This window comes from Vanellus vanellus, assembly GCF_965231255.1.
Source record: "Vanellus vanellus genome assembly, chromosome: 9".
Classification (NCBI taxonomy): Eukaryota; Metazoa; Chordata; class Aves; order Charadriiformes; family Charadriidae; genus Vanellus; species Vanellus vanellus.
Genome location: NC_138914.1, coordinates 17,142,718 through 17,169,356, shown reverse-complemented (window position 1 = coordinate 17,169,356; position 26,639 = coordinate 17,142,718). Strand labels below are relative to the sequence as shown.

Here is a 26,639-nt window from a genome sequence, read left to right as displayed (position 1 = left end):
TCATCAGTTCTCTGAAATCAGACTGTTTAAAAAGCTTGGTGTTGATAAAGTTTTTCCTAATCTAATCTAGCTCTTTGAGCTTTAGTTTGTACTTGCAGTGTAATTTAATGTGTTATATGTTTGCGTTCCCGAGAAAATCTGAAGAGAATGTAAAAGTCTTAATTATTTTAGCAAACATTTCTCTCAACCCCTTAGATTCTTTTATCTAATATATACTTTTATGCAGTGTCTTTAAACATTACTTCACCTCTGTAGTATCTGTACTTGTTCTGTGTTCATTTTGTACATGTTCTGCTCCGTGTTTGGTTGGATTGGACTGGATGACTTTTAAAGGTCCCTTTAAACCCAAACTACTCTGTAATATTTCTATCCTCTGTGTCTATCTCTTCAGAAGTTTAAAAACTTAATATATGGAGCAATTCTGGGTTTGTGTGATAATGGAAACCTTGCGCAAACATGTTTTCGTATATTAGTTGTATATCTATATGTACCTGTGTGTAATTTTGCATAAGGGTTTTTTTTTCATGTATATATAGTTTTCTTTTTCTAATTTTCCTATATTATGTATGCAGTTCTTCACCAGCTACTTCTCTTATCTACTTTTCCAAGTTGTCTCTTTTCCCTACTTCAGATTTTGATAAGAAAAAGAATGGTTCAAATTCAGTTTACAAAACCATTCAACTTTTTTCAGTAAACTTGCACGCACTGTATCCTCTGAAAAATATCACTCCTACACAATATGTGTTATTCTGTGACTAACATACCACAGGCTTTCTAAGCGGGTGTGACACAAGGTTATGTAATTTCAAACCTAGCATAGAAGACTTGGGAACATGCTGTTGTCTAACACTCCTTTTTTGAGGGAACAGTTTTCCTCTCAAAACTATTCCTCTCAAGATTCCATTAGGATGTAAAGGAATCACAGTTTTGTTCCCCTTAGTGCCTGAACAGAATAGATTTAAACAACTCCATTCCTGACCAGAGATACTCAACTAGTCTTGTATGAATATAGGCATGCATCATAAATACTACAAGAAAATATTTTCCTGTGCTGCATTTTTGCCAACTTTGTCTTAGGCTGCCTTACTTTCACTTACTATTTTAAAGCCTTTACTTCTTAAAAGTATCGTATTTTTTATTCACAGCACTATGGACAGTCTAAGCTCTTTAATGATGCAATGGACATTATGAATATGGTTTTCACAGGAGTGTTCACTGTTGAAATGGTTTTGAAACTGATTGCATTCAAACCCAAGGTAAGTTTTAGATATGATTTAATTAGGTCATCACCAGAGGAATTAAGTATAACGTAAGTTTCACATTAGCTATGTATTAGTCAAAGAACAAAAAGAACCCACGTTTCCCACATTTATCTATCAGAGAAATCATAACAGAAATATTAATCTGGTAATATGTAATATGTAACTCCAGGAAATGAAATGCAGATATCAGAAAAAATATGACAAGATAGTTGATGAGATCTGGAATATTTTGGGGTAATGAAAATGTCCCTTTGTAAATCAGATAAATCATTTCTTGTTGCAAGCATTACCACTTCTTCTATTCGTGGTATGACATTTGTAACTTTACAATAAGTTAATCTCCAGTAAAGACCTGTATGTTATGTTATATTTCCTGTTCTAAAATGCAAAATTATTTCTTTACTTTATAAAATATAGCCAACTACTAAAAGGTACACATAAATAATTTGCATATTCAATAGCCTTTTTAGATTTTTATGTTTTCAATTATACATACACACTATTTGGCAGAGAGCCCCACAGTGAGGAGCTGATTCCTTGCCTTAAAGGGACACTGTCAAAATGAATAACGCAGACACATTTTCAAAAGTAGATTGGCAAGCGAAACTGATAACTGTAATTGCTAATTGAAAGAAAAAAAAGATGAAAATCCGACTGTGACAGTTAATACAGTCTTTTTGTTCAGTTCTCATACTCCATACAGTGCAAAAGCTAACAATGAAAAACTAAACTAAATTTTGCTTTCAGCACAATGAAATCCATATTTATTCTGGTCTTATTTCTATGTAAGTAAGTAAAGTGTTGTCATTCATTATATATGGAATTTGAAAAAAGCCAGTCATGCCATTTGAAGTCTACTGATCTCACCATCTTATGGCTGGTATTTCTAATTTTCCATTGCCCTTCTTGTAAAGTAATCGGTATATCTACATCTGTAATTGGGCTAGCTCCAATACTTAGAGCAACATAGTCAAGGCTTCCCAGAGCTCAGCATGGAGTGGAGTATAAATACTTTTCAGAACTATATATTCAGCTTGCATTTAGTTACAAGCTTGGCTGTGGAGCCTGAGCTACTTGACTTAAAGCTGGCTTGTGTTTGTCTACAGAAGTAAACAAATTATACATCACTTGAGGTCTGGTGTTGAAATGTGAAGTGTGGAGTTCTGGGTGAATGCTTACCCAGTCCTGTAGTCTCGCTCTGCACTGTCCAGTCCATTGTACATTTCTAATGAATTTATTTGTATTTTTGTGTCACCTATCTTATTTAATTGCTAAGGATTTCACATTCAAAATGACACAGTATGAGGCCCCAGAGGAGATAGGTCAGATATGTGGACCACAGTGTCATGAGTATGCTGATTGTGTTTCCTGATTTGTATTGCTTGTTCTATATCCGTGTTTCACACTGAAGTTTCAGAAGACTTTGCTGTATTTTATCATCTGCTCTTTGAAAGAAGATTGTGAATCCTTGTATGGTTCTCCACACACTTTTGACTTTTTTGATCATGAGTGTATAAATCACAGTGCTCCATTTGTATTACAGACTTCCTACTCATTATCAAATCCAATGTCTTAATACCGGTCTCTAAGACTTTGTACAATTTGAGTTTTAACTCTGTTGCAACATGCTTTCTATCTGATTGGATGCTTTTACTGTGAGAGATCCCTGGTTCTGAACCCTGAGAGTTTAAAGGGCAGACACTGTCAGTGAAAGGTCCTCGTTTCCTGAATTTTGTTCCCCCATATATGCAGAACATCTTAAACTTGTTAATTAGCAGTACAAGGTTAAAAAGCCATGATATTTATCAGAGTTTTGCCAGGGATTAACTAGCAGCAAGGGAAGGGAGTTAAATATCTTTAAGGTTGTTCCTGTTATTCTTTGATGTTTGTAACTTTTTTAATTTGTCAGATACTCTTTAACAAAACACCTATTGGCAACATATATTACATAGTTCATTAATAATTGCAAGTCAGACAGCAGTCTTAAGCAAAATGTGCGTATCTTTTAGTAATCTAAATTTTAAACCAGATACATGCTTAAAACAATGATGAGTTGCTTTAACTGATACTAAGATTTAATAATAGTAGGAACAATCTGAAACCCAACGTAACGTTTAGGGTCTGTGAGGAAAGACTGATTCATTTCCTCTATGTTTGTGTCCCTGGTGGGTTTCTTAGTCTAGTCTGGCAGAATGGACAGTTTTATTTATTAATTTTGTGCATTTTAAAAATTATTTGAAGATGCTCAAAGCATCAAATAGAAACTCCACTACTTACTCTGTAAAAATTAGAAAAGATAAAAGCATGTTAGTTTTTATCTCATCTGCTTGACAGTGTCCCCTTAATATGTTGATAAAAGTCCCATGAAAACTGTGATCTTCTGGTCTTGTTGGTCATGCAAACTTAAGGCTACTATAAATTATTGATACTCTTACTACTATGTTGTTTTGTTTAAAGCCACGGTACTGCAGACTACCTTCCAGCTCTGAAATAGATAAAATCTGGATAAGTGATAGATATTAAAGGTGATGCTGAATGTCCGGCACACTTCTTGACTGGGAGATTGGAGCACACAGTAATTTGGAGAATGCGGCCCTAAGCTTTTCAACAGAGTACTAAAAGGACTAAAATATTGATGTGGTAGATCTGTAGAAACATATTTTTGGTGTTAATTTTCTATGCCTACATATTCCCCAGGATTTGTGATTTTATCCTTCAGCCTTTCTCAATGAACAAATTTTTTGTACTTGTAAGTTAAAAGAGTAGGCCTTTTTTCTTCACGTTGTTCTTCACATTTGCTAAAATCTGTTACTTAGCATGGTTTACTACAGTAGAAAACAAAATACATTATGAAATCTAAAATAATACATCAACACATACCGTATGTACAGCTTCACGATAGCTAGCTGTTACTTAAACTTGTAATGATTTTCCATGTCGTTTTACATCAGATTTTTGTAAGAAAAAAGGAAAGATGGCTAGTAAGTGAATCGATCTTGGGTCATTGCAGTGGTGAAAACAACTTATTTGCATGATGTTTATTTGCTGTGACTTGTCCATTCCTCCCTTTTCCAAAACCATCTTTATTTTCTCTTAGTTTTTTTGTTTATTTGTATGCTTTTGCTTTACATACTACTTTGAACAATATTTGTCTATACTGATGGAAAAGGTTTCATAAAATAAATGTGTAAAGTATTTTAGCTGTATTGAATCAAAATGTGAATTTGTTATTTCAGTGCCTTATATTGTAGTGTGTCTAGTAAAGTCACTTTTTCTACAGCTGAAATTAACCTTTATTTGGAGGATCTTTTTTGGTTCCCTTTGTTGTAGAGGAAGATGGATAGCACTCCTCAGGACTGTGCTGATTATCTGTTTGCTGTTTGCCAATAGTCCCTTATTTTATGTATATATATAAATATTGCTATTTTAAAATCAAGAAAGATACTTCTTTAAGAGAAATAAGGAATATGAACGGGAAGAACATTACGAGAGTAGGTCCCCTTCTATAGTTGGCAGCTGCCAACTCTTTAGGATTATAAATTTCAGTATGACTGAGGTGGCTCAGCATGATGTTTAGTAGAAACTTTGGGAATGGCTTGTTCTTGTGAAGCAGGATGAATAACGAAGAAGCGATAGAGAATTGTGCAGAAGGTCTCAAAATGGACATGTTTGTTCAGGAGCCCAAATCCATGAACATTGGCTTTTGCCCCAAGACAAATGAAGATTAATCCCAAAGAACCAAAGCATGTGGCACAAAGGGCTGTAGTGATAATCATACTCTGATCTAGTTTCCTCTTACAGCCCCTTCCTTAAATGAAGGAATGATTATAGTAATTTGTGTTTTCAGAGTAGCATTAGAAACACAATGAGGCTTTCCTGACTCTGCTCAGTGCTTACTCTCCCAGAATACGCTGTAGAGCTGTCGTCTTCTGTAGCAGCTCTCACAGTCTCCAAGAGCAAATTACCGCATGAAATTAGCTTTTTTCAACTAGTGATGCACTTGAGTGTAACCTTTAAACTGTGAAGTTTCTAGAAATTCTAACAGTTTAAAACCTTGAGAGAAAAATAGTGCAATTCTAAAAAATTTTGGAGCTGGTTTTGTTTTTCTGTGCTAACAACACATGTAACAACTTAAACTATTCAGCTAAAACATTATCTTAAACTGTAATAATAACTAACTAGACATAAGGTTAGATTAGCACGCTCATCATTTTAAACTTTTTGCTAAATTTATTTTTTAGAGCTTCAATAGTGGCTGACAAGTTAGTATTTTTAAATTAATTACCATGAAAGCAGAATGTACATGTACAAAATGTACATTTCAGCCTTTTTCATGTAATGCACATTCCTCAGTCATGGTTGGCTGATAAATTAATATAGCTAAGAAAAAGGGCAAATTCAGCAATTTTTGCAATTCTGAATTTCTGTAATAACTAGGCAAAATCCACATATTGCAGAAAACTTACATATCTTGCCTTATATCTGTAGAGTTGCCTTCAACATGGTAATACCATCTTGATTTTTTCCCGCTGACGGATTGATCCTGGAACCTACCTCAAGGTTTCTTCTGAAATATCTTTTTGCTCAAACTTGCAGTTTTGGTACCGATAGACAGCTGATTGTATGATAGCACTTTATAACCATTTGCAGCAGTTTGCCATTATCATATACATAGGGAATATATTTAAAGCCATAAAATGTCAGAAAGGTGACTAAGCAATTTATGAAAATAAATTTTCAGACATTGGACTGGCTGCATTAAAAGCATTAACAAATTGTTAATGCATGTCATGGTTGCTAGCACTGACTTCACTGGTTACAGAATCAGGTCCTGACTGGAAATGTAGTATGAGTTCCTATATTAAACCTAGTTTATGAATAGAAGATTGTCAGTTCTCTAATATTTATGCACAGTTTGACATTAATAATTGTGCACGATTCACCAGTGATGAGCTTTGACCCTTTGAATATTTTTACCAGTCATTTAGGTAGTACTATCATAAAGTCCTTAATGTTAAGGAGGTTTCAATTGGCTTGGTCTTGTAGAAATATTATTAAAGGGATTTTGTCATGCTTGTTAGGGTATATGTGTTAGAATTTCTCAGCCTTGCTAGAAGTCCAAAACCAATTTTGGATGATGGCTTGCTTGCCAACGTTGTGCTTATACGGTGGTGTATTATGCATGTGTACTGCGTGTGTGTGCGCGCGTGTATGTGTCTGTGTGTGTCTGTACATGTATATATATAATGTATATATATACACACACATGCACTTATATGTTGCTTTTCCTTCAGTAGGCAATATTGTTTGTTTTGTTTTGTTTTCTCATTAGACCACAGGTTTTGTTTAACTAATTTCTGTTTATGCAAAACTAAACAGAAGTATGCAAATATTTGACATTTCATGTGTAATCACAAACGTTTGCACCCTGCCTGCTCTGTTCAGGGCTATTTTAGTGATGCCTGGAATACGTTTGACTCCCTCATCGTTATTGGCAGCATAGTAGACGTCGTTCTCAGTGAAGCTGATGTGAGTATACCCCAGCTTACTTTCCCCAGTCCCTACTTCTCTTTCTCTGTCTCCCCACTATTTCCATCATCTGGACAAGTCACAGATTTTGATCTGATGTTTCTAAAGTTTGAGTACAGACCAGTCATAGGTCAATTATGTTGATATGGGAAATAAATAGCCTTTTTTTCTACCATTTTTTTTTTAGCTATGAAAGGGAAAGATTAGATTGTATAGTGGTACATCAGAAAAGCCTAGAGTGTTTCTGTGTTATAACGCTGTCCTTTTCTTCTCTCTTTCTGTTTGTGTTTTTCTCTGCTCTCTTTCTGCTGAATGCTTGTCGTAACAGCACTATTTCACTGATGCATGGAACACTTTTGATGCCTTAATTGTTGTTGGTAGCGTCGTTGATATTGCTATAACAGAAGTTAATGTAAGTAGCAAATGTTCATGCACTAAAAAGTAATTGCTGTCATCAAGAAATACAGAAAATGTAAACTTTACACCCCCCCCCCCCCCCAATCCTTTTTTAGAAAACTATGTTTTATCCTGGAACCAAAGACTGAAATATTGATATAGATGTTTGTACAAGCTGATATTGTAAATCTATATACCCGTATAGTTGCACATGCACACAGCATAGTGAGATAATGAGAATTATATTTTTCTATGTATGTACAGAAAATATTTAAAACATTTTATGTATAAAAAAGGATTTAAGCCTCTGTTACTGTTTTACTTGAAGCCCAGTGATTTTTGGTAGGTAGCTTGACCAAGATAATTCCAGATCCTGTAAGTTGTTTCAGTGACTTAGTTTAACAAATAATGATTTTTTTTTTTTTTCTGTGGGAGGTTGGGTTTTTGGAGCAATGTTAGCATTCATATCTCATGAGATAGCAAAAGGGTACATATAGAAAGTAAGGCTTTCCATACTGTGGAAAACAGAATGTTTATTTTTTTCTATTTCTTTTGCTTCTCCCACCCTGCAGTAAATGTTTTGAAATTTGAATTACTCTTAAAGTATTTGGAAAACTCCATCTTTTCACCAAAATTTTGACTGATGGCCATTATGCATATAGATTATTTGGACAGCAGAAAGATCCCTTCCCAAAGAAAAGATAGGGAAATACTGATTTCTGCCTGTTTTCTGTCTGACTTGCTGGTTTTAACAAGGAAAGCTGTATCACAAAAATGGTAAATGAAAGATAACAAAATACATACCAGTTCTTTAGTAAATATGCAAGTGCTTTAGTAAATATGCAAGTGCTTCTTTGATCATGGGCTGCTTTTCAGGACACCAGGCCTTCTGGCAACAGACGGCAAAAGCCTGGCTCAGAGGGGGAAAAGGGTTTTAGGGCAGGAGTTGGCGGGGCTCATTGAAAGGGCTTTAAACTAGGTTCGAAGGGGGATGGGGATAGATCCAAGGTTGCTAGCAAAAAGCCTGAAAGTGGGGTGCTGGCACTAGACTTGGAAAAGACAGGGGGCGTAACCGGGCTCCTTAGGAAGATGTCTGGGGATGGCAGAACTTCAGCTCCCTCCAGTAAAAAGGAGAAAGGACCAATAGCCCAGCAGAAGTGCTTATACGCTAATGCGTGTAGCATGGGCAACAAACAGGAGGAGCTGGAAGCCATTGTACACCAGGGTAATTACAATGTAGTTGCCATCACAGAAACATGGTGGGATGACTCGCATAGCTATAGTGCTGCCATGGATGGCTATAGACTCTTCAGGAAGGATAGGCAAGCGAGGAGAGGCGGGGGTGTGGCCCTGTATGTCAGGGAGTGTTATGAATGTCTTGTACTAAATGATGGTGATAATGGGATTGAGTGTTTATGGGTAAGGATCAGGGGGAGGGCTAACAAGGCAGATATTGTAGTAGGAGTCTGTTATAGACCGCCCAACCAGGATGAGGAGGCAGATGAAATATTCTATAAACGGCTGGGAGAAGTCTCAAGATCGCGAGCTCTGGTCCTCGTGGGAGACTTCAATTTGCCGGACATCTGCTGGGAATACAATACAGCAGGGAGGGAACAGTCTAGAAAGATCCTGGAAGGTACTGGGGATAACTTCTTAACACAACTAGTGAAAGAGCCAACTAGGGAAGGTGCCCTGATGGATCTGTTGTTTGTAAACAGGGAAGGTCTTGTGGGGGAGGCTGTCTTGGCAACAGTGACCACGAAATGATAGAGTTCTCAATTCTGGGAGAAGCAAGGAAGGGGGTCAGCAGAACTGCCACCTTGGACTTCCGGAAAGTGGACTTTGGGCTCTTCAGGAGCCTGGTTGACAAAGTCCCCTGGGAGGCAGTCCTCCAGGGCAAAGGACCCCAGGAAGCCTGGATGTCTTCCAAGACGGAAGTCCTAAAGGCGCAGGAGCAGGCTGTCCCTGTGTGCCGGAAGACAAGCCGTCGGGGAAAAAGACCGGCCTGGCTAAGCAGGGAGCTAGTGTTGCAGCTTAGGGAAAAAAAGAGGATATACGGCCTTTGGAAGGAAGGGCAGGCCACTCAGGAGGACTACAAAGAGGTAGTGAAGCAATGTAGGGAAAAAATCAGAAGGGCCAAAGCTCAACTAGAACTAAACCTGGCTTCTGTTGTCAAGGACAACAAAAAAAGTTTCTATAAATGTATTAGCAATAAAAAGAGGACCAATATCTGTCCTCTAGTAGATGGGGCCGGTAACGTAGTAACCAAGGATGAGGAAAAGGCTGAGGTACTTAATGCCGCCTTTGCCTCAGTCTTCAGCAGTAGGACCAGTTCCTTGAGTTCCCCAACCCCTGAGCTAGAATACAGGGATGGGGAGCAGAATGAAGCCCCTGTAATCCAAAGGGAAATGGTGAGGGACCTGCTTCAGCACCTGGAGGTGCACAAATCTATGGGGCCAGATGGGATCCATCCAAGGGTACTGAAGGAGCTGGCGGAAGTGCTCCCCAGGCCACTCTGCATCATTTATGAACAGTCCTGGATAACTGGGGAGGTCCCAGCTGACTGGAGGTTGGCAAATGTGAGACCCATCCACAAGAATGGCCAGAAAGAGGATCCAGGGAACTACAGGCCAGTCAGTCTGACATCGGTGCCTGGGAAGGTCATGGAGCAGATCATCCTCAGTGCCATCACACAGCACATGCAAGAGAACAGGGTGATCAGGCCCAATCAGCATGGCTTTGTGAAAGGCAGGTCATGCCTGTCAAACCTGATCTCCTTCTATGACAAGGTGACCCACTTGGTGGACGAGGGAAAAGCTGTGGATGTTATCTACCTGGATTTTTGCAAGGCTTTTGACACCGTTTCCCATAGCATTCTCCTGGAGAAACTGGCTGCTCATGGCCTGGACAGGTGTACTCTTCGCTGGGTAAAAAACTGGCTGGATGGCCGTGCCCAGAGAGTGGTGGTAAATGGAGTTAAATCCAGTTGGTGTCCAGTCACAAGTGGTGTCCCCCAGGGATCGGTGCTGGGGCCCGTTCTCTTTAATATCTTTATCAATGATCTGGATGAGGGGATCGAATGCACCCTCAGTAAGTTCGCAGACGACACTAAACTAGGGGGGCGTGTTGATCTGCTTGAGGGTAGATTGGCTCTGCAGAGGGATCTGGACAGGCTGGACAGATGGGCTGAGGCCAATGGTATGAGGTTCAACAAGGCCAAGTGTCGGGTCCTGCACTTGGGTCACAACAACCCCATGCAGCGCTACAGACTGGGGGCGGAGTGGCTCGAAAGCTGCCTGGCAGAAAAGGACCTGGGGTGTTGGTGGACAGCCGGCTGAGCATGAGCCAGCAGTGTGCCCAGGCAGCCAAGAAGGCCAACACCATCCTGGCCTGCATCAGGAATAGTGTGGTGAGCCGGACTGGGAAGTAATCATCCCCCTGTACTCGGCACTGGTGAGGCCTCACCTCGAGTACTGTGTTCAGTTTTGGGCCCCTCACTACAAGAAGGACATTGAGGTGTTGGAGCGTGTTCAGAGAAGGGCTACAAAGCTGGTGAAGGGTCTGGAGGACAAACCTTATGAGGAACGACTGAGGGATCTGGGGTTGTTTAGCCTGGAGAAGAGGAGGCTGAGGGGAGACCTTATCACCCTCTACAACTACCTGAAAGGAGGTTTTAGAGAGATGGGAGCTGACCTCTTCTCCTTGGTGACAAGTGATAGGACAAGAGGAAATGGGTTCAAGTTATGTCAGGGCAGGTTTAGATTGGATATTAGGAAGCATTTTTTCACTGAAAGGGTTATTAAACATTGGAATAGGCTGCCCAGAGAGGTGGTGGATTTACCATCCCTGGAGGTGTTTAAGAAAAGGGTAGATGAGGTGCTTAGGGACATGGTTTAGAAGTGGTGGTGTTTTTATCAGGGTAGGTTAACGGTTGGACTTGATCTTAAAGGTCCCTTCCAACCTCACTAATTCTATGATTCCCATACTTACATGTTTCTTTGTTTAACTAGTCAAAATAAAATCTCAGAGGAAAGTGCCTCCTCCCTCTCATGCTTTTTGAGACCTTGAAAAGGGAGATGGGAAGGAGGTGAGGCTTGGATCCAGTCCAGCCACTGAAATTGCTCAGGGAGCACACAGGCTCCGTAAATGAGGTTAGCGTATTCCACCTGCTGAAGACCTTAGCTCTTCAGCATTCTGAGGACTAAGTTGTCTAGAAATACCCATGATGCAGGAGATCCCCAACATTCACATATTTTCCCTGTGTCAAAGAACAGATTAATTGGAAAAAAATTGTACGTATCAATAGCTGCCTGGTATTCTTTGAAGATATTTAGCTTGCATGTGTTTCTACAGCAGTCACGGTTTATGAGCTGGCTAATAACATTACTTTTCTCTTAAATTTGTTTTAGTAGGATACTTGGTAGACATCTTTTTTTTTGCCCCAATGGATATTATTACTTACCTAAATGGTTTCTTTTCAGTAGGGATATTTAATATGCATCGTCTTTCAAAATGCTTCTATATTTGAATAAATACTCTTCAGTGGTGAGTATTTAAGTTGCAGTAACTCTGACATATTTTGGGGAAGCAAATTGGTCTTGTGGCTGTCATTGCCATTTAATTGAAACAGTTTTTCAGAAAAAACACATTTTAAAATTTATTTTCCAAAGTGATTCATGTCAGGAATCCAGTTCTTAGGATCACACTCCTCCAGTGACTAGCAGAACTGTGAATAACAGGATAATAAAGTTGCCCAGGAACATGGAATAGAAATTGTATTTGAAAAAACTGTGATCTGTTCCAGGCATACCAGGATGAGGGGGAAAAAAAAAACAAACCAAATGAGTAGTTCTCAAGTAAGATCTGTCCAGAAGACAGTTTTCAGCTTTCGGTGCGTTGTTAGATCAGCAGACCACCTACTGGGAGCTGGGATTCGTCAGGCTTGTCTCAATTGATGCCATGGTTTGTTGAGGATTTCTTCTGGCATCTCTATGAAGCTTAAGCATCCTTCACCCGCAGCCCTTCTTACCTCCATAGCTGTGTGAGCTGTTCTTCCACAAGAGTTTGGGGGCTTCACAGTTGCCTCATGAGATGCTGAGCTCAAAGTATTGGCAGAAGTGTGGGCTGTAGTAGGGTGGAAATGAGTGGAAAAGGCTACTGCCAAAGGAAATACTTCTTATACTGTGCCCACACAGGTCTCCCTTCAGAACACAGTAGCATTGGCACGGACAACATCAATTAGTCGCGGTAGTGGCTGTTGAGAAACAATGATGTGCATAGTTTTTATCTTCTTTGGTTCTTGTCTGTTTGGTAAGCATAGTGATATCTATTATAAATGCAGTTGAACTAAATATAGAAAACAATTGTATTCTTTTTTTCTTATTTTTTTAAGATGGCAGAACACCTTCAAGCATACACAGAGTCTCTTAGCTCTCATTAAAGACTTCAGATTTCTTTATAAAGCTGCAAATTCTACACTGCCATCTCAAAGATTAACCACAATCAAAATGATTTTAAGGCTGATTCACTTTAAAATTCCTTCTGATTTTATGTTAAACTATAAGAATTTCATGACTGACTGCATTACTGGAAAGAACAAGAGAGGAATGATGTGATAACATGTGAGCAGAAGGACCTTAGTCTGACCCTTAGGTTTCAGATTGATCTTGCTCAGTTCTCAGTGGGTGATGGATCTTTCTGTTTGTGAACTGAAGGAAACCGAGCTGACGTGGAGCGTCAGTCAGCACAGAACTGCATTGTCTTATGGAGACATTTCTCAAAGTATAATTACAGTTCATGGAGCAGATTTTTAAAAGCTGCCTCTAATTTGGGTTTGGGTTTTTTTGTTTGTTTGTTCTTGTTTGGTTTTGGGGTTATTTTTGTTTTCTTTTTTTCCAGAAAAGTTTGGATTTAGACTTTTGGCTGAAGAATTTAAAATTTACCCACTGTTTCCATTCACAGTAGTACTGGTGTAGATGAGCGTAATATCTGAGTGTAAAAAGATAGAATAGCTTTCTATTCTGTAAAATTTAGAATAGCATTCCTTAATAACTGCAAAACATACTTGATTGTGAAGAAATTGAAAAATAGCTCAAATGCACTTCCATGACTGCAGAAGGTGTCCCTGTATGTAACTCTGTATTTAACACTGCATGGACAGTGTTAATTTGACAGCATTACTTGTAACTGTCACTGCTGAGCTTTCAGATGTGGAGGACACTGTCATTTTAGTAGTTCACACAGTTGTCTTGAAAATATTCTGGAGATACTTTTCTCCAGGAAAAGTACACACCACAGTCAATAACTAGCACTGTCATTTCTTAGTGTTTTGTGCTACACTCACTAGAGAAAAGGGGCTCATCTTTGTTGTCTTCTAGTCCTGCACAGCAGACTATTTGTGTACTAAGTATTGTCTGTCTCTGATCTTTTCCACTTTTTTTTGTGCTTTGTTTGTGCAAGTCATTAATGTATTACAGTTTCAATATATTTCTGGGCTTGATTTCCCATTTTCAACATGAAACAGTGAATACTGCAGAGTGTCTAGGGAAATTTCTTCGATTTTTTTATTACTTTTATTGTTTTGATTCTGCTGAATTACTCCTATTCATTCGTTTTGTGTAAATTCCCATACTTCAAATTCAGTATTTTAGAATCTTTTTCTTAATATTTTTTTGGCATTCTGAATCATGCCATTCCACCTATACTCTTTATCTGACGCTGACAGTGATCCTGGGAAATCTACAGCTCTGCTAAGATGTTAACACTACTTTGTTTTCAATGGGATTTCAAGCACGATTGAAATGAGACCTGTAAAACTTCCCATTGTAGGAGCTTCTTAAACTGAGGAAGCTCAGCATTGTTTGAGAGATGATCTGAAACAGTGTAAATCGCTAGCACTATTGTAAGATCAGATCTTGTTGCAGTTGTAACTGCATGAGTACAGCCAGGGAGTGTAGTGATAGGACAAGGGGTAATGGCTTTAAACTGAAAGAGGGTAAATTAGATATTAGGAAGAAATTATTTACTCTGGAGATGGTGAGACACTGGCCCAAGTTGCCCAGAGAAGTTGTGGATGCCCCATCCCTGGAGGTGTTCAAGGCCAGGCTGGATGGGGCTTTGAGCAACCTGGTCTAGTGGGAGGTGTCCCTGCCCATGGCAGGGGGGGTGGAATTAGATGATCTTCAAGGTCCCTTCCAACCCAAACCATTCTATCATTCTGTGTTCTGAATTGATTAATGTAAAAGATGACTTCAAAGAATGTGAATACCTAAAATAATGTACTCAAGATGAACTAAACATTCTTATAGTTTTGCATATATAATTGCCTCATGCTGTGGAAACAACTTGGCATCATTCTGATAGCATAGCTGTGTACATTTAGGCTAATTCCAAAGGCCAGCAAGTTCAGTATAGAACATGTTTGTATCTGACCCATTTTTTTCAAAAGAGTGGGTTGGACTTTCTAGTTATGTATCACATTTCAGTATTAAATTCTGGAAATTAAATGTCATCTCTTTATTTTTTTGTTACTTTTCTTATTTTTTTAATGTTTTATAATAATGTATATGGTGCCCTGAGGCTGATTCTTCTGATCCAGTAACCTCTCATTCACATATAATCCAGGAAATTACTGTGTTTTGAAAATTTTTGGTGCCCGTGGAAATCAATGTTTAATGTGTTCAGCAATTTACAGGACTGGTCAGCATCCTCAAGGAGTGGATCAGTGACCAGCTCCAGAAATGAACCGCCTCAGAGCAACATATATTTTGGCAATACACTATTTTCTATGATTGTTTTGTTAATTTGCTCTGTCATTTAATATCCCTTCCTTTAACCAGTTATTCTCTTATGAAACTAATTGGTTTTCATGTTCGTTTTATTTTTAGAAATTTTTAGAGGCAAGTATGTATAAGTAAATATATATATATGGCATAGCAATAAAAAAATTAAAAACACTGCTAAAACCTATATAATTGTTTTTGGGGTTTGTGACCTTTTGTTTTCAAAAAGTTTCACATGACACGCAAGATCTGGTGTGGTCATAAAAATGGTTCCTTTTTCAATTGAAAAAACAGAGTAGTGATTGTGGGACACAAGATTTGGTCAGTCCATTCTGGGAGATGGACATACATAACTTAAGACAATGAGAGAGAAATAAATTGGAAATAAATCTGAATAAATGAGTAAATTTTTAAATGGAAATACCAGACAAGTTTCAATCTGGCCTGAATGTATAGAAATTATGTTATTTGTCAGCTCAGAAACCATTTGGATGACCAGCATGGATGATTTAGAGGCATGATCACATTGTTACAGTAGTATTTACAAAGGTTTCAATTCACATTTTTTATTTGTTTACTCTTACCATTCATGTGCTGCCAAAATGTCGCAAAAATGATGGAGAGTTCACTTTCTCCTTTTGTGCAAATGTTTAATGCAGTCCCTATGGGACTAACTTTATGCTTCAAGCTAAGTAAAATTCCAGTTCTTTGCTGAAATAGGGTTTAAAGGAACAGCATTGATATCTTCCTCCTGAGCCCCTCAGGAAAACAGATTTGTCTTGAATCACCACTGTAAACACGTAAGGCTTATTCAATGCTCACACTACTGTAACAAGTAGTTAGTAGCAATGTCATACATCAAAAAAGTCTCACAAAACCAGGATTGGATATTCTGCCATTTGTCAAGAAGCAGCACCGTTGTTACCACTGCAGCACTATGCAGTGTGTAATGTTGACTTGCGAATGGTGGGATGCGCTTACCATTTGCTAGACTGCTAGCGGAGTGTGTGCTTGGAGGGCTAGTGCTTATTTTTATATAGTTGCCCACTCACCCTGTATTTGGTGGGAGAGCTGATCTTGCTTGTGTGGAGGAGCAGATTATAAACCTCATGTCTACCTCCTGTAAGAGAGTCTGGATTCCAGTTTTGAGCAAAAGCACTGCAATTCAGTTTGAATCCTACTTTATGCCTCAGTATATGTCAGAACTTATGTTTTGTTGCCAGTAATTGCTGGTTTTGAATACCGTTAGTATATTTTGTAGACTTGCAAATGTATTTCTTTAGGCCTAAGGATAGGTCAGAAAAATACATTCTCATATGGCTTTGCTTTCATCCGTGTGAGGTCTTATTGCAATATGAAATCTATGCTGTGTTGCAATATTTAATTTGGAAATAGAAATGTATTTCTGAGCTGCTTTCATGAAGGTGTTAAAGTAAATAAATTATTACTATTATTGCGCAACTGAATATTTATTAGTTATCCTAATAACACCCTATGCCATCAACTTGTACATTATGAACTTAAGAGTTTTAAATACATCTTTTACAAGGCAAAAGATACTTCTCTGATCTACTCTGGGGTTCTTCACATTGATTCAAAATTTTTACTGAATTCTGTATATGGGCATTTGATTTGTGTTGAACAGGGAATATAGAGAGGACTGATAAGACTGAAGGAAATTACTTGCTAGCACATTTGAATTCCAGTAATTATTCTCTGAAAAAAATCATATACGTATATACATATGTGCATACAGGCACACATACACTACACATTTCCGAAGATATTTTGGCAACCTGAATGCTTTCCTATATATGTTATTGTCATCATATGTATTTGTCATTCAGATTTTTCCTTCTGTATTTGTAATCATGGTTACATCATCACTGTGCATCCATTTGTTTTGGGATACTCTCGTACCCTTTGGCACAATCTGTAAAAAAAGAAACATTTGCCTAACACTGTATACTAATATCCACTGGTTTTCACTACGTTTATTTTTTCTTAAACACAGAGCTACAGTTTGCTTCCAATGCATGATGCAATCTGTTTCACACTGTTCACAGTTTTGACACTGAAGCTTTTTTCAGTTAAGATGTTTATTTTGAACTTTTGTTGCAATATGAAGAGTGTAATGAGGAGTTACTGCTTAGGAAATGTACTATGTTTTTCATAAGCAGCAATAAATACCAAAATTGGTAGCAGGTTGCAAACATTTTAATCAGTGAGTCAGAAATTCAGGTTGATCATTAGTTAATCTTTTTTGAGGGTTGGGATTGTTTGGGGGAAGAAAGCTGCTGTGTTGAACTTTGATTAAGAAAAAAGCAAAATCATATGTTACTGCCTATTTGAAGTGTTTAAGAATTGGATGAAAATTACACAGTTATGAAGTGCTTTGCTGAGCTGGACTCTCAGCATAGATGGCACATAGCTGACAGAAAAGGTAGAATAATTAAGCTAGTCTCTGTCCTCATTTACCTTGCTGCAATGCATCTGTTAGCCAAGGCGAAGCTATTAATTTATTCCAGCTGTGCCCATTACCAGACTTCCAGCAGTGATCCCAGAAGCACATCTGTCATCTAAGGAATCACATAGTCTCATGGGGGACAAAAGAATCATCATAATGACCAGCCAGTCCCAAAGCGTTTCGGACATGAGTAGTATTGGAATGACTGCTGGAAGGTGAGGGGAAAGAGGGGGTTGTAGGTGGATTGCCTGCCCGCAGGAAATATTTTTTGGTTTTGCATTCTTGTCAGCAGCCATCATCCAAAGAGACACTCTGCTCAACCTCCCCCCCTCAGACTGAAGTCTATTCTAATACTTTCCCTACATATACATAATGTACCATCTACTTATGTGTATATATGTCAAGTAATATTACTGACATTTCAAATAAGATTATGTATTTGGGTAGTGTATGTTTTTTCCTTATCTTAGGAAGCAGATGTTCTCTCTTACTGTCGGTCTGTCTGTTATTGTCACTGAAGATTGTGTTATCTTAATCTTAGTTTCCCAGATCTTAGTATTACTTTGTGCTGGATGGACACACATAAACCTTAACTAACCTTGTCTCTTAGCTGACCATTTCCTTTATAAATAATAAGTATGAAGGATATTTTCTTTGTGGTATATCACTACATTTGCTTCATTATAATTAGTATTAATAATGCAAACCAAGCTGCTGTATTATCAGAAGGAAATGCCAGAGAGGGTAAAAAATTAGATAGGCTTACTTTAAAACGTCAGTATCCAAAACACTTGGCCAATGATGGGCAGAAGTTGAATATTTTCAGCTCCAGTAGAAAAAAAATCCCCTGGTACCAGGAGTTCATTTTCATTGTTTGTTTCTAGCATCTGTTTCCACCTTGGTATTTTCGTACAATTTATATTTTGTGAACGGGGTGTTTTCCTTTTTCATTCCTGGCCTGCTCTTTCCAGTGTCCACAATATATAATCTCTTGCATACGGCACCCTAGCACTTCCCAGCAGCAGATCAGCCATCAGAAACAGGCAATTAAGATTGCTTAGACCAAAGAAGCTGAGAAAGAGTGATTTATAAAGAGGAGTGTGCGTTACAGAGTCTTGTGCATACATAAATGTGCATACGCAAATACATTCAGTACCCTTCAGACAAAAAAGAAGTTGAGGGATTTTGCACTCATGATTCCTGAGCACCTGCAATAACTGTTCACATAGTTTTGGTAATCTGATCTCTGGCTGCATTTTCAAAAGTGAGAATTAAGTAATCATTAAGATATTTACATGTTGAAAAAGGTTTTTTACTGACTTTTGTGAGGGCTTTTTCATAAACAAATCATAATGCATCCTTCTCATTTTTTCTTTTGGAAAGCAATTAAATAAAAATCTGTAGGACAAAAGTATCATTTTTCTGTTTTTATCTGTCCCATCACATATTGCTATCCTGACAGTTGTAGCTTATTTGGGGCCCAATCCTTCTCCTATAAAAGCTAGCAGGGAGAACTCCCTAATCCAGAATTTTACTACTTTTTTTTTTTTTTTAGTGCCAATTTGTGATGATACTGTAATTTAATCTGTTCTGTATCTGTCAAATATTTCATTTAATTTTTGATGATACAAAATATTGAATGCTGATTAGTAAATTGCTCACTGATTAAGACAATATCAAGCTCAGCATGAGTGAGTCACCAGAGATTAGTAGGAAATTTCAGGCTTCATCTGCAGACAGTATAACGAAACCCTTTTTCTTTAAAAGTTCCAGATAAAAAGGAATTTTTTTCTGTTCCAAAACGTCAATAGCAACATGGGTGTGTGTACACTAGTACAGGTTTGTGGTTGACGTAGGTAGACAGCTTTGCAAGATTGTCTCCATGTTTTGTGATATTTTGGCATTTATGATATTTGTGATTATGAATTTCTCTCTCTATTTTGATGATTTTATTTCAAATTGTTGAAATATGTAGGGAATTTCTAATGCAGCAACTATCTTTCATTGGCAGCATATTTTTTGTGTACTTTATATAAGTGCTTACAAAGCTTAGATGTTACAGCTGATTTTACAAATACTCTACTTACTGAAGTCTAATAAGGACATCTGGGTTTTGATTAATATTAATGCATCAATTTAGCAATAATCCCTTAAACTATTTTAAAACACTTTGTTTCAGATAATACTGTTACCCTGGCAGGGCAGTAATGTACACATAGGTAGATTGCACGTAGTTGAGCAAACAGTTATTTGTACCTCATTTTTCCCTTGTGATACCTTTGTATTAGATATGTTTTGCCAAAACAAGTAATAGACAAACCAATCAGTATTTTAATAAATACTGCTAATGTTCTGAGTTTAACAAAGTACTACGTATTCTTGGTTTTTTTACCGTATTATGTTTATATAATATACTGCCAGTATTTTCCACAGATTCAGCTCCTCTCTTTTGCCTTCCTTCTGCCCAAGTTTTATCTTAGATATCAGCAATACTTGAGATTTTACTGAGTGAGTCATGGCATTAAGAGTGTGCCTGATGCATCCACAGTGAGTTGGAAGCAGCACTGAGGAGGCATCATGGTTATTGCTGCGATATGTGACAGTAATTGTTGAAGGTTGCCCCTTTAAAAGGAGGATATTGTAGGCAAGAGAGTGAGACCCATCACTTGGATCTAACATCCAGAATCCCATTTGTTCTAGTGCTATCAATATTTTTAAAGACACTTCCATTCAATTTTGGAAGAAGCTGCTGTGAATCTGTCAGTGCACATGCAAGCATCGACAGTTGGTCCTTCAAGCTTTGCTGAGCGTCTGACCATTTAGGATATTGATACAGTCTCTCCAAAGACAGACAGAGACATAAAGAGGGAAGCGAGTTTCTTCTTTGGAGGAACAGTGTTTGGCTCTGAATAAGAAGTTGGTGTGTCTCTCTCTCCTCCCTGTGGCTTCTGAGGGTTGTACAGATCACTTCCAAAAGGGTTAATCAAATCTGAAGCCCTTTACACCTGATCCTGTTACATCAGCTCAGGTACAGGAGTACTTCGTTGATAGTGAGAGGGTACAAGTATTGCCTTCTTATTTGCAGCTCTGTGGGAGGAATAGCCTTCGTGTCATTGTGCTAAAAACGTTTATCATTTTGGCAGAGTGAAAATCTGTCCTTGTTAAGCACTGCAAAACCCAATGTACATCACTGAGTGAGTTACCTCAAGCGATCGCCTGATGTGATATAAAACACAATTACTGGAATATGGTTAGATTCCAGTGATGGTATAATTAATCTTCAAATAGAGCACAGCAGAAAAGGGGCCTTGAAAGGCTAGTTTGACGCCAGAGCTTTGTTTTTTAGTTTTATTTAGGCTTACTGCTACAATTTCGTACAGCCTGTGGAAGTTGGTGGCTAATTTTGTTTTGCTTACATAGGAGCAGATATTTTATTTGTATTTACTTTCCATTGAGTCTTTTAAATATGTTTTATACTAGCAGATTTTAGTATGAGTCAGCCAACATGAAATGCCAAAGGGAAGGTTTTAATAAGGATATTAATGTTCTGTTCAGGAAGTATATTGAGCTGAAAGATGTTTGTTTACATTTAGAAATGAAGAATATCCTTCCTTCTGTTTATGGATAAACTGATTTTTTTTTATCTTTTATTTGATTTTAATATTTACTGTTCTTAATTTCTTAAAGCCAAAGCCAACTGAAACAGTCACAACTGATGAGTCTGGGGTAAGATTAGTAAACTGACCCCAGTGGTTTTACCTCTATTTGAGTTTATTCTTTTTACCATGTCTCTTTTCCACCAATTTTTTTTCTGTATTTTTCATTACTGTCTTACTACAAAGGTGTTATGCAGTGGTTTGCATTCATTGTCAATGTACTATTGAAGTCTACTACAAACAAACCTGATATGATCCTTATTAACAAACCAGAAAACTTGGAAATGCATGCGATGTGTGAAGCATTTCTACAGGTCCTGTGTTTTTAGCATGTAATTTTTCCTTTCATATCATGCTTATCAAGGTGAAAAGGCCCTCAAGATACATTTTCAAATCTTACCTCTTCCACCTTTGCGTTTGTTGTTGTTTTTCTGGAAGTGTTGCATGTTTGAGTTTGTATTTGGTTTGACTTCTCCATGATGCTCTTCAGAACTCTGAAGACAGCGCTAGAATCTCCATCACTTTTTTCCGTCTCTTCCGGGTGATGAGGTTGGTGAAGCTGCTTAGCAGAGGAGAAGGAATCAGAACTTTGCTGTGGACATTTATTAAGTCATTTCAGGTTAGAAAAATTTATTTAAATTTGCTTTATAATTACAACACCAATTTACATAATTATACGCCAAAATTTATGAAGCAATACCCTGTAGAGTGCAAAAACCATTTCTTTTTAAATTCCTGCTATCAATAATGGCATGTTTAAATATATTTGCATACTAGTGCCAAAACAAGCTTTACCAGTTACTTCAGTGAGTCCAAGGGTCATTCTTTGTGATTTAATATTAGCTGTTACTATGAGATTTCTACAGTACTTCATAAAAAATATTTGTTATATCCAAAAGGGATAGGATAGGATTGACACACACAAGTCTCATACTTCCACACATTTTATGAGATGACTTCAAAGAGGAATTTAATCTATTTTTTATATAAAACTGATTTCATAAGTGTAACAAATAGATATTTGAATGCTTGCTCCTGAAAACTCTGATGAATGTGAAGCTAATGGAACTCTGTAGCTGTATAGAAGAAAGTATCTTTGTGTTGTCAGAATCAGTAATGAAAATAAAATTAAAAACTGCTAAAGATGATTCTTCCCCCTGGATTGCTGGCAGAAATAATTTAAAATATAATGAAGCTTGTGTTCATTCTATGTGGCAGAATATTAAGAGTGACAGATAATAACATGTTAAGTGCTCGCATAGGAAGAAAAATCTTGGAAAAGCCTGTGTTGTACAGAGAAATTATTTTTGTAAATGGAAATTGAAATTATGGTGTGAAATTATTAAAAGACAATGCACCTGTCCCATTTCTAGGCTCTGCCTTACGTTGCCCTTCTGATAGCCATGCTGTTCTTCATCTATGCTGTCATTGGAATGCAGGTAATTATAGATTATTTTTTTTTAGCATTAAACAAAAATATGGTGTTGGCTACTCTGAGACTTCTTTACTAAGGTGCGTATTGAAAAATTCCTTTGATAGTGGTGCTATATATAAGGCAGAGCTTTCAAATTAATGTAAAAAATCTTCTTTAGCTATGATTTTGGTAGTCAGAAAATCCAAAAAGATGCAAGAGAAGAGCTTGGTGTGAGCGTATAGCACTTTGGTTTGGTGAAAGGAGCCACTCCTCTTCTGTATACTGTGAAGTTCGCTAAGTTTTTTCCTATGTATGAATGTATGAAAGAATGTATGGCTATTTTTTACTATAGACTTGTTTTGGGAATCAGGCATTAAAACTCACTTTTTTTTGTTGTTTGTTTGTTTTTTGTTTTTTAAAGTCTTTCCCATATAAAAAGAATAGAACCAGGAGAATAATATAGCTGAAGATTTAGGCACAGCTGAACCTGTGGTTAATCAAGAGTGGGATATATATACAAGATGTGCAAGCACAGAAAGAATTGAAGAATGTTGGTAATCTAAAGTGTAAAAATGTGCTCTTGGGATGAGGGTGCCACTCCTTGCACCAGCAGCAGTGCTGTGAGGGCAGAATAGGTTCTCTAGTCTTAGTAACTGGAGATAGCTAGGTAGGAGAAACCTGTCAGGAAACTGGTCCTAAAATTCATGCTACTGGGCTATTTCTAGTGTGAGGATGGGATAGACATTTGGGAAGGGACTGCACAGACTGCAGGAAAGCAGCAGATAAAAGCACTGAGCATGAAGCTGTGATGGGGAGTGCGGTTTGAGTTGCAAGGTGGTAGTCTCTGTGCCACACATGAGATCCAGTGCTTGCCTAAGGAGGTGCCAGAGGAGCATGGCTGGGTGACCATTGACACTTTGGCAGAAGTTCTTGTAAGGTATCCTGAATTTGACCTGCAGTTCCCTTTTGTTTTCTTTGGTTCTCAAAGTTGTAAGGTTCCTCAAATCAATGCAAAGAGAAGCCCTAATTAAATGGGATTAATAGAAGAAATATGCTACGAAGAGTGATGTTGCTTCTGGATTCTTTCTCTTCATCTTTTATCCAAAACCACCTTATGTCATTACAGTCCAGCAGCATGTATAGAGACCATAATGGTGTTAATCTCTCTAAATTAAATAACAGCCTTCACTGTATTGTAAGAGGATATTCAATTGCAGAAAAAGATTGTCTTGTGGCCAAGGAATTGCACTTTAATTTTAAGGAACAGAAATCATTTCCATCTCTGGCTGATACAGGATGCTGACACTCTCTGCTTTGGTCTCTGTCTTTGCAGCTCTCTTTCTCTATTTAGTTTCAAGGTTTTCAGGACAGCAATTATTTCTTAGTACGAGTATGTACAATATACCAATAAAGGACTCTAGGTGCTAGTATAAAACAAATAATATTTTCTCACCTGAAATACCGGAATATGTATTAGTACTATAATGGTTTATTAATGTTAAATTCAGTGATTAAGAATTATCTTGTACATGTGATAAATTTACTGCATTTACATCATTATCAGGAAAAACTAAAGAGTAAAGAAAGTGTGTTTGTGAAAGTATTTTTCATACATACTGAAGCAAGTTTAGACTGCAAGGCCTACAGCTTCTGACAGTACAGGTCACTAGGATGAAAGTCAAAATCCTGTTTTATTGTAGGTATTTGGAAAAGTGGCCATGAGGGACAACAATCAAATAAACAGAAACAACAATTTTCAGACTTTTCCCCAAGCTGTGCTGCTTCTGTTCAGGTGAGTAAACTTCAACTCTTACTTAATGCATCCCATTTCATTGATCTATGAAAAACGTCTGTAGCTCTTGTACTATGGATCTGTTCAAAATGTGTTTGCAAGTGGGAGGCGATTTAGCATAACACACACATACTCTCTATGACTCTACGCCGAGTGTCCATTGGCACAGCAGGGTTCTAGCCAGGTGATACAGACCTAAACTCATTACAGCTATTGTGAAACATCTCGTTTGTGGAGTAATTGTCTTCAGGTAGAGCCCAAACATAGTCTGCCCTGGTATCACCGTTTAAGTGTTGGGAAAGGTGAATGAGACTGTGCCCTTACTGTATTCTGTAGAAGCACAGACAGCATGACAGTTTGAAAAAAAATGAAAGATTGTTGCAAAGGTAAAGAAATAGTGTGTTTTACGTTTGCTGAAGAGGTGACAAGAAGTAGAGGGTGTAACTTGCAGAAGGGAAATATCAGATAAGCAGTAGGCAAAACTTTCTGATGGCAAAGGTAGCTAAATCTTGATGTAGGGGAATTATGGAATCTCTATCACTAGAGAGCTTAAGAAGAGGGTAAACATTTGCTAGGAGTGCTTCAAAATGTCCTGGAGCAAGGACAGGGAACGACAAGGAGCAAGGATGCCTCTAAAGGTGACAGCCTTGACAGCTCTCTTGCCTGTGGTTCTGTAATTCCACTTGGCTCCTATGCGTTGCTACTAACCTGATTGGAAAACTGGTAGGTCATTCCTTATCTGAGACCAAGGGCATCACCTAATGAGATCTAAGCCACTTTATGCATGTAAAGACTTTTGTGTTTAAAACTAAGTAATAAACACAGCCAAAAATGTCATGAATATCTAGTTGTCTTTCAAATATTTGAAATCATGGGTCTGTACACAGGCATTAGCCTACTGTGCAACAAATGTAATAGCAGAAGTTGGAGACAAGCGTTTCCTCAACCATGCTGACGAAAAGGCAATTCATCTTTTACAAATAGATACTTTCAACTTTTATGAAAGGTGTTCATATGCAACACCGCTTTCATATACAGCAGCTCCACTGCCATAAGTCTTTAACTTGTAAATCACAGTTTGGGGTTCAAATTTCTACATGCAAACCTTTATGGGGCCTTATAAAATGTGTCTGCAATGTCAGATCTATGCTTGTCCTTTCTGAAACATGCTCTGTATTTTTTTAATCTGTTCCTGCTCTGAAAAATTCACGATCTGTCTTCGCGTTTGTGGTTGTACAGCTCCAAGTGTTTTGTCAGAACTTAACAAATTAATATATCTTTAATCCATTTTGATCGAATAATGCCTAATGTATCTTTGTGACCTTATAAAGGTGTGCAACTGGAGAAGCGTGGCAGGAAATCATGCTGGCATGTTTGCCTGGAAAACGCTGTGATCCTGAATCCGATTATAATCCAGGGGAAGAATACACATGTGGAAGCAATTTTGCCATCATTTATTTTATCAGTTTTTACATGCTTTGTGCATTTTTGGTGAGTCTACGTTGTGCTTATTAACAGAAATGAGCTTTGGCATTTTGACTTTCTTCTGAACTGAAAGAGTAATGGGTTCAGAGAATGACTGAAAATCTCACATCTAAAATATTTTTGCAAGGTTATATTTTTCCATACACAGTCCTAAATCCTGTATCTTATACGGGTTTTTACAATGAGAGTGGCGAAACACTGGCCCAGGTTGCCAGAGAGGTGGTAGGTCCCCCATCCCTGGAAACATTCAAGGTCAGGTTGGATGGGGCTCTGAGCAGCCTGGTCTAGTGGAAGGTGTCCCTGCTCATTGCAGGGGGGTTGGACTAGATGGCCTTTAAAGGTCCCTTCCAACCCAAACCATGCAAGATGTTCTTCTGACTACACGTATGCAGGAGTGATTGGTTGCAAGTTTGAAAGCTAACAGTCTTTTCATGAGGCATTTCTCAATAGTATCATTAAATATTAATTGATAATAAAGTTGCAATTCCTTTGGCTTACTAGTAATGCTATTTGTATTATTTAAACTTAGCAGAATTTGCATTCGTGTCTCTACAAGTGTGCTCAAACTGTGGTACATGAGATGCGAACAATAACCTAATCCATGGCATAATGGATTATTTGCTCTAAAATAATCTTTGAAACGTATTTTTCCTCATTGCAGGTGTCTGGTCTAACCTGGTTGATGTGTTCTATTCACAGTACTGTTCTCCTTGCAAAAGGAATGGTCAAACAGAATTCTGTGAACTAATGTAAACATTCGCATTCTGCTGTTCTGTATCATCTTCTGTGTTAACGAAACGTATGCAGAAGTCTTATTGTCATGACATTGACTCCTGTTGTCATGACATTGACCTGTT

At 37.8% G+C, this 26,639-nt stretch overlaps 1 protein-coding gene across 1 annotated transcript in view; it reads left to right on the top strand.

Moving 5' to 3' along the window:
- CACNA1D (calcium voltage-gated channel subunit alpha1 D) overlaps window positions 1–26,639 on the top strand; it is a gene marked incomplete at both ends in the record, with an annotated part of 205,029 nt that overhangs the window by 140,784 nt on the left and 37,606 nt on the right. The window contains 6 exons of the mRNA XM_082487992.1: window positions 1,146–1,256; window positions 7,120–7,203; window positions 21,582–21,710; window positions 22,465–22,530; window positions 24,206–24,297; window positions 25,629–25,788. Coding sequence (XP_082344118.1) covers window positions 1,146–1,256; window positions 7,120–7,203; window positions 21,582–21,710; window positions 22,465–22,530; window positions 24,206–24,297; window positions 25,629–25,788 — 642 coding nt within the window. The remainder of the gene's footprint in view (window positions 1–1,145; window positions 1,257–7,119; window positions 7,204–21,581; window positions 21,711–22,464; window positions 22,531–24,205; window positions 24,298–25,628; window positions 25,789–26,639) is intronic.